The sequence below is a fragment of the Prionailurus viverrinus genome, chromosome A2 (genome assembly GCF_022837055.1).
Source record: "Prionailurus viverrinus isolate Anna chromosome A2, UM_Priviv_1.0, whole genome shotgun sequence".
In the NCBI taxonomy this organism is placed as follows: Eukaryota; Metazoa; Chordata; class Mammalia; order Carnivora; family Felidae; genus Prionailurus; species Prionailurus viverrinus.
The window spans coordinates 169551410-169564157 of record NC_062562.1 but is presented as its reverse complement, the minus strand read 5'-3'; the positions used below and the strand labels follow the sequence as shown (position 1 = coordinate 169564157).

The following is a 12748-nucleotide window of genomic DNA, read 5'->3' as shown; positions in this document are numbered from 1 at the left end:
GTGTGCTGATAGCTTGGAGCCTGAAGCCTGCTTCAGATTCTGTGTCACCCGTCTCTCTCTGCCCCTCCTCCGCTCATGCTATGTCTCTCTCTCAAAATAAATATTAAATAAATAAATAAATAAAAGGAATAATGATTACCCTAATAAAAAGGCACTATGAAAGCAAAGTATGATGCGTAAAAGCATGTCTTTGGCAAAATATAAAAGACATACTCTCCTTACCGCAATTTCTGCACTTCCTGGCCTCAGAGCCTGCTTCCACACTGCGGAGCCCTCTCGGCAGCTCTGGTGGAAGATAGCAGAGCCGGTCAGGCCAACCACTGATACACCTGGTCCCCCATGAAGGCACTGCCCTCAGTGGCTGAAGACCTGGGTTCTGGCCCCGAGGTGCACAAACAAGGTCACTGAGGGCAAGTAATCCTGTGCCTCGGTTTTCCCCTCTGAGAAATGGGGACTAATTGTGGTTCCCCCCCCCCCCCCCAGCCACAGGGATGCATTCCAAGACCCCCAATAGATGCCTAAAACCGTGGATGGTCCCAAACCGTACACATGCCACGTTTTTTCCTATACATACAACACCTATGATTTAATTTAAGTTTAATTTATAAATTAGGCACAGTAAAAGATTAGCAACAATAACTAATAACAAAACAGAACAATTATAATGATATCCTGTAATAAAAGTTATGTGACACTGGTGTCTCTCTCAAAATACCTACTGTCCTGCATTCACCCCTCCCTGTGATGATGTGAGATGGTGAAATGCCCACGTGATGAGGCGAAGGGAGGGGGGTAAGCAGGCGTGTGACACAGCATTGGGCTACTACTGACGTCTGATGATACATCCGAAGACAATCATCTGCTTCCGGCCCATTGCTCCCCGTGGGTATCTGAACCACCGGACCTACTTCCCAGTGCCAGTGACCCTGCAATGGTGAGGAAACTGACTTCCAATCCTGTAGTGGTCACGGCACCAGGAAGGCACAAGTCCTAGACATCACTACCCACAACGATTCAGTGCATAAGACTGGAGACGGCATGGTGTATGACCATGAAGAGAATAAGGACTTCTCCGTGTGTCCAGAAAATTACTCTGGCATATTGTAGGCTTTCCATAATGCTGAAGAATTCAACGAAGATACACTCAGCATCGATGCTACAAAACATATGACCCAATTCATAAGCCAAAACAAGCTGTCAAATACCTTCAAGAATCTTTCAGGAAAAAAAAAAAAAAATCATACATTTCGCACCACTGGCAAAAAAAAAAAAAAAGAATGTAAAATATCTCACTGATAATTTTTTATATTGATTACATGTTGAAAAGATATTTCAGAAATATTGGTTATAACATATTATTGAAATGAATTTTTTTTGCTTCTTTAATGTGACTACTACAAAATTTATAACTACAAATGTGGCTCACGTTATAACTCTAATGAACAGTGCCAATCTAGAGCTCATGAAAAGAAGTGGGAGATAGAAGGAAAACAGTAAAAAAAAAAAATCTATATTATTATCATCCAACAACTCCAGTTCAAGAATTTACCCACAAAAAGCGTGAGGGAGGTCTGCACCCCTCGAACTGAACGGTTTCCACAATGCACTAGGAAAAACAAGACGTTGCAGGGGAGTGGAGGTGTGTGTGCACGGAGGAAAAAAGGTGTCCCCAGTTACCAAATACAAACATTCATACGCGGCTGTAAAAGATTACACAGAGAAAAGAATACAGGGGAGGCAGTCTCTGTAAGGCTAACTTTTTTTTCCTTAGGTGGGGAGTGCTCCAACCAGCCCCCAAAACTGAATGAATAAAACAAACCCACGTCAAAACAACACATGCCGTGTGATCTAATTTATGTAAAAGTACATGTGTCTCGTGTATGTACATGGAATAAAGCGACACACAAAAATTTGGCACAAACGTTAAAGATGATTATCTCAGTGTCACGGGTTTCAGACAACTACCAAAGAAAGTGACAGAAAAAATTGTTCTTCATAAATAATAACCCAAATCTGCTTGCCACATTACCTATAATAACAAAACAGCAAACTAAGAAAATGGTTGGATGATAATTAAAAGCCCAGAGCCCGGCACTTCGCAGCGATCATCTCCATGAAGACTCCTCTGATGGGAAATATGAAGCGGGGCTGCAACACAAAGACTGAGAACCGCTCACCAGCACGGGGACCGCGGCGGGAGGGCAGGGCCGTGGGCGGTGTGCTGGTGCTGATGCCAAATGTAGGACAGAGCTTGCAGACAGAGCTCGCAGGCGAGGCCTGAGCCCAGGCTTCCCTGCGGGAAGACTTTAATACTGACACAATTCCCTCACTCGCCTGACTTCCAACTCTTTCGGAGGCAGCCGCGGGGATTTATGTCTCCAGGAGCTTGTCCCTTCCTGTAAGTGGCCTAATGTACTGCGTGAAACACTGCTGCTCTATCCGCTAGTGACCAGGGGCGCCAAAGGCTCTGCTACCGTAGAGCTTCTCTATTTCTCCCTTTAGTTCTGTATCTTAAGGCTCTTTTGTTAGGTGCACGTGCACTTATAATTGTGGCATCTTCCTGTGAGCTAATTGTTGTACCATCACGCAGGTCCTTCGATATCTGTCTCCGAGTCACTTCTGTCTGACACTAGGGCAGGCACTGGAGCAATGACACACTTGCCGTCTGATGCTTTATCTTGTCCAGTTTTCTACTCTCCATCTATTTGAGTCTTTTAACCTAAATATGTCTACTATGTCCTCCTGGAATACCCACTCAGGAAAAACTCCCCTGCTGGCAAGGCCTGTCTCAGGCTCTGCTATCAAGGGGAATCACAAACAGACACTCTGGCTAATCTTGCCGCCTAAGAAAATCAACATAAGGGCCCCTAGGGGGCTCAGTCGGTTAAACGTCTGACTCTTGATTTCAGCTCAGGTCATCATCTCACGGTTTGTGGGTTCAAGCCCCATGTCAGGTTCCGTGCTAATAGCACGGAACCTGCTTAGGATTCTCTCTCCTTCTCTCTCTCTGCCCCTCCCCTGCTCACACTCTCTCGCTCTCAAAATAAATAAACTTAAAAATAAAATAAACATAAATGTCTTACCTTCTTTCTTGAGTCTTTATCTTTTCCATTATTTCTTACTAAACTCTCTGCATACCTAGAAAGTAGGACCAAATTCAAAATTAATTTTAAACAAAGACATGAAACCTAAAACATTTTACACTTCAATGAAGGCTCTTAGCAATATCTGATATGACTAAGAAATGCTATACACTGGCAAACTTCCAAAGCCTGCTTCATTAGAGCAAGGAATACTAAGGTCTTCCTACATTTTCATTATTCTAGCAGCAACCCTAGAAAGAAAATATCCTCAGCAGAGGGAAAAAACTATGTGTTTTAACAAAGTTCTATGTATGACTCTATATCCTTATGAGAGTTCTAGAAAACTCCCGTAATTTTATTAGTCAATGAAAAACATTACTTTACGTTTAACATATCTTTATTCCCAAAAGAAAGATTTAACTCGAAATAAGTTCTATTTTTTAATCACATGCTATATGTTAGCTAGGACCTAAAATTAAGGCTTTCAGAATTTTAAATGGATTCTTCACTTTCAGAACCTAGACTCACCAATTCAATACAGCATGTGGTCTAAAGAAACAATACAGCATGTGGTCTAAAGAAACAGAGAACTGAGCAGAAGCCCCAGGCAGCCCAGCAGGTCTGCGATACAAAGTCTAGGAACCTTCACCCCCAGGACTAAGTGCTAGGTTTGCTCAAACTTCAAAATTTAGGCAAAGTACTTTTAAAAAAAAGAATTATCAAATATGATAAAAAAAAAAAGAATTATCAAATATGGTTGTCATAGAGAACAAATTAAAATCTAGAGCTTACATACAAAAAGAGCATACACACAAACTCTAATCTGTAATCTTCATCAAAATAAAAAGCTTCTGCACAGTGAAGGAAACAATAAAACTAAAAAGGCCGCCCATGGAATGGGAGAAGATATTTGCAAATGACATAGCGGATGAAGGGTTAGTATCCAAAATATAGAGAGAACTTCTAAAACTCAACACCTGAAAAATGAATAATCCAAATAAAAAATGGGCACTTCTCCAAAGAAGACCCAGATGGTCAACAGACACACGACAAGATGTTCAACATCACAGATTATCATGGAAATACAAATCAAAACTACAATGAGTTATCACCTCACACCTGTCAGAACGGCTCAAATCAACAACACAAGAAATGACAAGTTTTGGCAGGACATGGAGCAAAAGGAACCCTCGTGCGCTCTTGGCGGGAACGAGAATTGGTGCAGCCACTGTGGAGAATAGGGTGCAGGTTCCTCAGAAAGCTAAATACACAAGTACCGTAAGAGCCAGCAATGACTCTACTAGGTTCTTACCCAAAGAATATAAAAATGCTAATTCAAAGGGATACATGCACCCTGATGTTTATAGCATCATTATCTACAATAGCCTAGATATGGAAACAGCCCGAGTGTCCACCGAGTGATGAATGGATAAGGAAGATGTGATACACACACACACACACACACACACACACACACACACACACAGGAATATTACTTGGGCATAAAAAAGAATGAAATCTTGCCATTTGCAACAACATGGATGGAGCTAGGGAGTCAGCAAGGTCAGTCAGAGAAAAACAAATACCACATGATTTCACTCACATGTGCAATTTAAGAAACAAATTCTTTTCTCCTAAAGAGAGAGAGACAAACCAGGAAACGGAGACAAAGCAGAGAACGCACTGCTGGTCACCAGAGGGGAGGTGGGTGGGAGGATGGGGGAACAGGTGTTGGGGACGAGGATGCACTTGTGATGAGCACTGGGTGATGTACAGAAGTGCTGAGTCACTGTGTTCTACACCGAATCTAATATAACGCTATATGTTAACTGGAATTTAACATAAAATATAACACTGCTTGTTAAGCTGGAATTTAAATAAAAACTTTTAAAAACTCTAGAGCTTACAAAAACGAGACTTTACACACAAACTCTAATCCGTAACCTTCACAACACCCACACAAAATAGGTACCCTCCTTAGACCCTCACCAGCGGAGAAAAGGTTCTGGAGGACTACCCAACGTCCCAAGAGGGGGCAGGCCTGCCACTCCAGCAGGTTGGTGCCTGCACCCTGGTCCTCACCAAGGCTACAAAGCCAAAGAAGGCATATTTGATTTGTGCTCTGACTTATACACACTGGCCAGGGGGCACCTGCTGGCAGGGAAGGGTGCCAGGAGCCCGCCTGCAGCGGCCCCGCCCTCTCCGGCTGTGCCACAGGGCAGAGGCTCCCCCCCCCACACACACACGCTCGCACTCCAAAGTCAGCGCTAACTTTCCAAGTTCGTATGAGCAGATGTTAAAAAAGCAAAATAAGACTAATAATTTATAACCAGCTTCCTAGCTCCTTCAGGGCACCTAGGATATAATTTGGAGGGGCTGTATCAGGAGTACATGAGTATACCCATACTTCACTTTCATTTACTGGCTATAATCAGGACCGGTAAGAAAAAATCATTTTAAAGCATTCTTCAAGAAGCACAGTGCACATAATAGTCACCAGAGAGCGCATGATCCTTCCTGGCTGCTGGTCGGATCTCTCCTCGAACTTGCACCCCGATTTCTGTGCTCACTGTCCTATGAAACAGAAAATTCCATGACATTCATTAATAGATCATAGTAAATTAACTGTAATTAGTGAACTCTCTAAAACAAGCATGGACTCAAAATTCCACAAAAGCATCTCTATTCTTTTAAAGTATGTTTTTACCAGCTAGCTTCAGTAAATTGTATACTTAATGTAAGGAAGATAAGAAAAGGTGTACTAAAAGGTGATGATACATTACCTCAGTAAGTTAAAGAAATTTATACTTATCAATTTCATATTACTTTCAGATAAATCTGACTGGTCCCTTGCACTGCTTAAAATTATACACTTTCAAACATAATGTGGCTACTTCAGAGATCCATCTACCTACAAAAAAGAGAATGTAAACAATCTTCTCTTGAATTAAGAGAATCTATAAAAATAAAATTAAAACCATCAGATTGCAAACCAACATATCCAGGTAGGTCACTGAAACGAGAGAGGCATCTGTTGAATAAGCGCGGGCAGGAAGCAAGACCTGCAGGGTGGGGGGTCTGGAGGGAGAGCTGGCTGGTGACAAGACCCCAGGGGACGAGGGGAGTACCTCCCTAGGGCAGGGAAAGCTTACAAGACCTGGGGACTGATCCCTGAAGAGTGCAGAGCAGAAGGAAGGCAGGACTAAATCACTCACTAAGGAAGACAATCTGGAGGGCAATACACAACGTGTATTAAAAGCCTTAAAAATAGTTAAAAATATTCAAATACTTTCTTCGACCTATAAATTCTACTTCTGGGAAATTATTCGTAGAAAAGAAAGACATGTATTAAGGTTTTAAATCTGTTCGTCACAGAATATTTATGAAATCAAAAAACCTGAATGTTCAATATTAGGTTACTTGTTAATAAATAAGGTTATGACCATATGAAAGGATACCAGATGGCCATTAAGTATCCAGTTGTTAGGGGCGCCTGGGTGGCGCAGTCGGTTCAGCGTCCGACTTCAGCCAGGTCACGATCTCGCGGTCCGTGAGTTCGAGCCCCACATCAGGCTTTGGGCTGATGGCTCAGAGCCTGGAGCCTGTTTCCGATTCTGTGTCTCCCTCTCTCTCTGCCCCTCCCCTGTTCATGCTCTGTCTGTCTCCCAAAAAAATAAATAAATGTTGAAAAAAAAAATTTAAAAAAAAAGTATCCAGTTGTTAAAAATCACTTTCCAGGGGCACCTGGGTGGTTCGGTCCAGTAAGTGTCCAACTTTGGTTCAGGTCATGATCTCACGGTTCGTGAGTTCAAGTCCCACGTCAGGCTCTGTGCTGACAGCTTGGCACCTGGAGCCTGCTTCCGATTCTGCGTCTCCCCCTCTCTGCCCCCCGCCCCCCCCCGCTCATGCTCTGTCTCTGTCTCTCTCTCAAAAAAAAAATAAACATTAAAAAAATTTTTTTTAATTTATTTTCCAGAATGAAGAGAAAAAATAGCATGACTCTAATTTTGCATTTTTATAAAGTTTATTTATAAAGTTCACTTTCATATAGGAAAAGAATTGTAAGTATATACATATTTACTATTAAATTGATTATCTCTGAGTCTGGGCTCATGAATAAATTTTTTTTTTACTTCTTCCTGTATTTAAAAATTCTTCCAAAATTAATTAGAGAAAAGTATAATTACATGTTTAACAGGAAGAACAGTCTGGCATCAGTCTACTAAATACATTGGAATGGGGAGAAAATGAAATCAGTAGTTCTAGGTAGGAAAAAATTATGATTTAATGGCTATCTAGATAAAAAGAAAACAAAGAAAAGGTAGCCATGAGCTCAGTGCTTTGTTCCCAAACTGTGTGGGCTGGTCAGGAGGGTTCTGGCTAGCAACAGATGCCCACAAGGACCTGTTGAAGTCACTACCCCAAAAGCAGAAAGGAGCACGTCCATGTTCAGCAGTGGTTAATAGAGGGCTAGGGCCACGGGATTCTTCTGGTAGATAAGTCAATATTGCTCAGTTACCTTTAGAAGACACTCTGTTATAGTTATTATTCTTAACCATGCCTTCTTCGTCCCTGAAAACTGAAAGAGTGGGGCGCCTGGGTCGTTCAGTTGGTTGAACGTCCAACTCTTAACTTCAGCTCAAGTCATGATCTCGTGATTCATGAGATCGAGTCCTGAGTCGGGCTCTGAGCTGACAGTGCAAAGCCTGCTTGGGATTCTCTCTCTCTCTCTCTCTCTCTCTCTCTCTCTCTCTCTTCCCCACCCCCATCCTGCCTCCTCCCCTGCTTGCTCATGCTCGTGTTCTCTTTCTCTCTCTCAAAATAAACTTTAAAAAAACAAAAACAACTAGAGGATGGGGGCCCCTGGCTGGCTCAGTCAGCAGAGCACACAACTCGTTTTTTCTTTTCAGATTTTAATTTTATAAAGAGAGAGCACGTGAGTGGGGGAGAGGGGCAGAGGGAGAGAACCTTTTTTTTTTTTAATTTCTTAAAAATGTTTTATTGATTTTTGAGAGGGAAAGAGCGACCAGGGGAGGGGTGGAGGGAGTAGGGGGCAGAGGATCCGACGCAGGCTCTGTGCTGACAGCAGAGAGCCCAATGCGGGGCTCGAACTCACCAACTGTGAGATCCTGACCTGAGCTGAAGTCGGAAGCTCAACAGACTGAGCTCCCCAGGCGCCCTGAGCACATGACTCCTAATCTCAGGGTGTGAGTTTAAGCCCTACCTCGGGTGTGGAGCCTACTTTAAAAACAAAAAAGAGAAACTGGAAGAGGCACACAATAAAAGTCACGCACAGTTAAAATAACAGACCAAAAACCATACAGAGAAAGTGAGAGAGAATGGCGGAGAACACGACCCCCGGGAACGGTCCTGGCTTACACCTGTTACACAGTTAGTACTGCTGGCCCTCGTACTTGATGGTCAGCTCAGCAGAAATCACATCAATCACCAGGCTAACAGAGTAACTAAGTTAAAAAGCATATTTTGAGCGCCTGAAAGTCACGGCAAAGAGAAATGCCAAATACACAGTGCTCGCTAATCGCTTCTAATGTACTGTATACTTATTTATTTCTTTATTGTATGGCTCCCCCAATGAAACTTAAACACCACAAAAATACAAATTTGTGTTCACAGCTGGGTTCTCAGCACATAGAACAAAGGCCATCACACAGTGGCCAGTCCACAAATATGAACAAATTATTGAAAAGAAAGAAGTTTGTCAAAAGAGTCTCTCCTGGGGCTATTACGTTAATCCTTATGGAAAGAGCATTGTTGAAGGCAGTGGTTTTATTAACACGGGGCCATTTCTTAGGCCAGATGTGTATATTGTGACAAGTCTCAAAAAGGCATTTCTGTGGGGAAGCAAACCGGTTGTTTCTAGGAACTAAATGTGATCTAGGGAACGTAAAATAGGCAAGTTCAATACAATGTTAGTGGTAGGATCTAGGTGGTGGAAACTTGTCGATTTTGCTGTATGCTTAAGAACGATCATAATAAATTAATAGAAAAACACACTAAGAAGATTTTAATCTAGGGAAAGAATTTTTTTTAATGTTTTTTAAAGTTTATTTATTTATTTTTGAGAGAAAAAGAGAGTGTGAGCGGGAGAGGAAGAGAGAGAGAGAGGGAGAGAGAGAGAATCCCAAGCGGGCTCCCCACTGTCCGCACAGAGCCCAACATGGGGCTTGAACTCAAGAACCATGACATCATGACCTGAGCCAAAATCAAGAGCTGGACGCTTAACCAACTGAGCCACCAGGTGCCCCTAGGGAAAGCGATTTAAAACACAAGAGGGATGAATACCTCTCGGTGAGGGTCCCTTCTCAATTACTGCCTCCCTCAGCTTGTTGACATGAGTACATGGCTATGAATGTAAACACACAGTGAGGCTGATCCAAGGGAGGTCCAGGGACTTGAGATACACACATACACACATGGTTAACAAAACTGCTCCTGTCATACGACTGCTAAGAAACATGACCAGTGTTCTGATGAGGGGTGGAGGCTGCAGGTGACAGGGTAGGGGTGCAGTCCCGCTGTGAGGGAAGGTGTTGGCGAAGGTACCAACACCTGGTGCAGGCACCGGGCTGATTTATCGCACTCAGCAAAGAGCCAGCTGGGATGGCCACGAGGCCAGGCAGCGACTGCAAAGGTTTTCTGGGACATCCTTAACACGCACTCCTCCACCAGACACACTTTCGTGGCCGGGCACCTGTCAGTCAGAGTCCCAGGCTTTGGCTGAGCCACCACAGTCTGTGCCCCTGAAGGCCTGAGGCCCCGCGACTCATACCACCTGCCCCTCACTTTGCTTCCACCTGACAGGGAGCACAGCCAAGAGGCAGGAGAATGAAATCGCTTTGCTTCAGCGTCTGGGAAAACAGCACAGCAAACAGTGTACACACGAGAACAAAAAATACAATTAGTATGGGAAAATATGAAGCAACTGCAGCGTCAGGCCCTTTGCAAGCAATGCTTTTATTTTTGTGTTCTGTTGGCTTTGTTTTGTAAACTTAATACTATTAATTCCGATTCAAACATTTTGCTAAATTATTCACTTACTTGCCATTTAAAAATCTGTCTTTTTAATGTTTCAAAATTTCAGTTTTATGATAGATTTCTGAATAGATGTTAAAAGTACATTCACGATGTAATCAGAAAACGTGACTTCCTATTTCCTAGTAGGTCAGCAGTCTCTGTTGGTCACACTGCACAGACTGAATCACGTCTTTACCAAGGTTACTACTTCTCAGCAACAGGTCTTATCATCTGGCCACACGGAGATCTACCTCCTCTCTAAGAGTGGTGACCTGGGGATGGCTACAAAGGCTACGAAGCGTCAGAAACGGTACCTTGGACTCTCTTTTCGTCAGCTCCTCTCTTGACGACCTCTCTTTTCTACCCGTGTCACCGGGGTGCCTCTCTTCGTCGAGACGAGCGCCTTCCCTGTGACGCTTCTCTCTGTGTCTGTCTTCCCCTTCCTTGTCAGAGAACGAGTTACTTTTTTCTCTTGAGTGCTTGTCTCTTTTTTCCCTCACGCTGCTTTTTTCTCGATGTCTCCGCTCTCGATCTGCTTCTTTCTGCCTCCTGTGTCTCCGCTCGCCTCCTTCTTTGTAAAGCCAGTACTGAACAGGATTGTCCTGACTGTCACCGTACTGCAGCTGTGAACGGGACCCACGGAAAACTGCGTCAGCACACGAACACGGCCGCTGGCCTTCGTACCTGCTGTGATGAAGGCAGGGGAGCTGCGCTGCCGCTCACTCCTCCATCCTGACCCTGAAGATGTGCTTCTGGAAGGAAATACCTGCTGTCGGCCGCACCAGCCACAGTCTAGAGGCAACGGAGCACACCGGCCTTCACCCTGAAGTGGAACCCACGTGCAAACCCCTCAGCGCGGCAGGTGTGCCCCCTCCTCTGCAGCCTCTCCTGGTCATTCTTGTCACCTCCTCCCCAACTCTGACTGCACCCTGCGCTCCACCGACCCACGCTCCCTGCCGTGAGATGTGTGACTTCTGTGAACAGAGAACCATGTGCCCGCCAGCCCCTGTCCCTGGCAGTTCACGTGTCTGCTCCCCCACAGGGAGATTCTCAAAACTGGGCACCACTGTCTAGTCACCTCTGTAACCCCCAGACCACGACGGGTGACACTGTCCCATGGTGACGCGTGGCTATTTGCAGAACAGGCTGTGGGTGGGTCATATTTCCGGCTCGAGCTCACAGTTTTAGGATCATCATCAGATGTCTCACCAGGACCCCAAACAGAAATGCCCTTCTCCTCCCACCAGGGCCAACAGGTTGTCACCGCTCACTCTACAGCCGGAGGGCTCTGTCCCTGTGGTCCCCCTCCCACCACCCCCCATGGCTGCTCAGCGGCCCCCCGACTCCTCCCCTTCACCCGACTCCCACCCACTTTGCTCACTCTGCCAGGACAACCTTCCTAAAGAAACCATATGGGCAAACTCCTCGGTCGTAAAGTTAGATTACTACCACACACCCGTCACCAAGATCAATTCTATGGAGATTAAAAACGTAAGGGGTAAAAAATATTATAAGGACCCAAAACAAAACACAGGCACTACTTACATAATGCTGGTGGGGAAAAGGCTCTCCAAGCATTACATCAACAACCAAAACTATAAAGACAAACTTGACTACCTCACAACTTTGAACTTACTTATAAAAACAAAGATTCCATGAAAAAAATTCAAAACAGAAGTGGAAACATAAGTAACTAGCAGGGAGTTCATCTTTAAAGTCCTCCCAGAATAAGATGCTCTGTTAGGAAAGGAAGCAAATGCACACAGGGAATAACTGACAAGAGGGCAGGAAACCCTTTCATAAAATGCTCAGAAGTGCTCCCTTGTTCTGGATCAAATTAGCAAAGATTAAAAATTATGATCGTGTCCAGCGGCTGCCTAGGACACGGGGAATTACACTCTGACGATATAGCTAATCACAGCTTTTATGTAGAGCAGATGGAGTAAGTTTACATTACTCTCATCTAGCAAGTTCGTTTCCAGAAATTAATCAGAAGAAAATAACTGTGAATAAACGGAAAGACTTTACCCCATGCATGTCTTTATAATAAAAAAACATCCAGAAGCAACCTGAGCGTCAAAAAGAGCAGATGTGCCAAGAAAACTATGACACACCCATGCCATTGACTGTTATATTATGCAGCCATTAAAATAATATTATAGAGAAACGGGACTTAGAAAACTGCTCCAAATGTATCGTTTAAACAGTTCATAAGAGTAAAACTCCACGTGAAGAAAACGTGTGTATACACCCATATGCACACAAATACGTACATAGACCTACTCTATCAGGATAAATACTTAAATACTATCAATAATTGTCTCTGGGTGGACTTTGTTTTTATTTCCTTCTTACTATTTGGATTTCCTAAATTTTCCAAAATCACCTCGTACTTCTCTCGGAACAGAAGAACAACACGTGCGTGTGAGGGAAAAGCGGAGGCAAACTTCCTCAGACCTTGAATCCTGTTCCGACACTTTCCCAAGCTGTTTCTAACGCTCCTGCGTGAGCACCCGCTCCTGGGCTTGCGGCCTACCTTTCTTTCTCGGTACCGCCTCTCCCTCTCTTCGTCCCCCCATTCAGAGCCTTCGTCTCTCCTCTCCTTCTCTTCCGCTCTTGCTTTGCTGCCT

General features: G+C 44.0%; 1 protein-coding gene across 4 annotated transcripts in view; it reads right to left on the bottom strand.

Moving 5' to 3' along the window:
• The window catches only part of DYNC2I1 (dynein 2 intermediate chain 1), an 86248-nt gene that overhangs the window by 62153 nt on the left and 11347 nt on the right, over positions 1-12748 (bottom strand). For 3 of the 4 annotated variants that reach the window (XR_007150162.1, XM_047848806.1, XM_047848807.1), the window contains exons 4-8: positions 12655-12746; positions 10433-10741; positions 5581-5657; positions 3084-3138; positions 223-285 (exon numbers count right to left, since the gene is read on the bottom strand). Coding sequence is in view for 3 of the 4 variants with exons in the window: in XM_047848806.1 (XP_047704762.1) it covers positions 223-285; positions 3084-3138; positions 5581-5657; positions 10433-10741; positions 12655-12746 (596 nt within the window). In the remaining variant the exon portion in view is untranslated. The remainder of the gene's footprint in view (positions 1-222; positions 286-3083; positions 3139-5580; positions 5658-10432; positions 10742-12654; positions 12747-12748) is intronic. The other variant, XM_047848808.1, reaches the window with a different exon arrangement.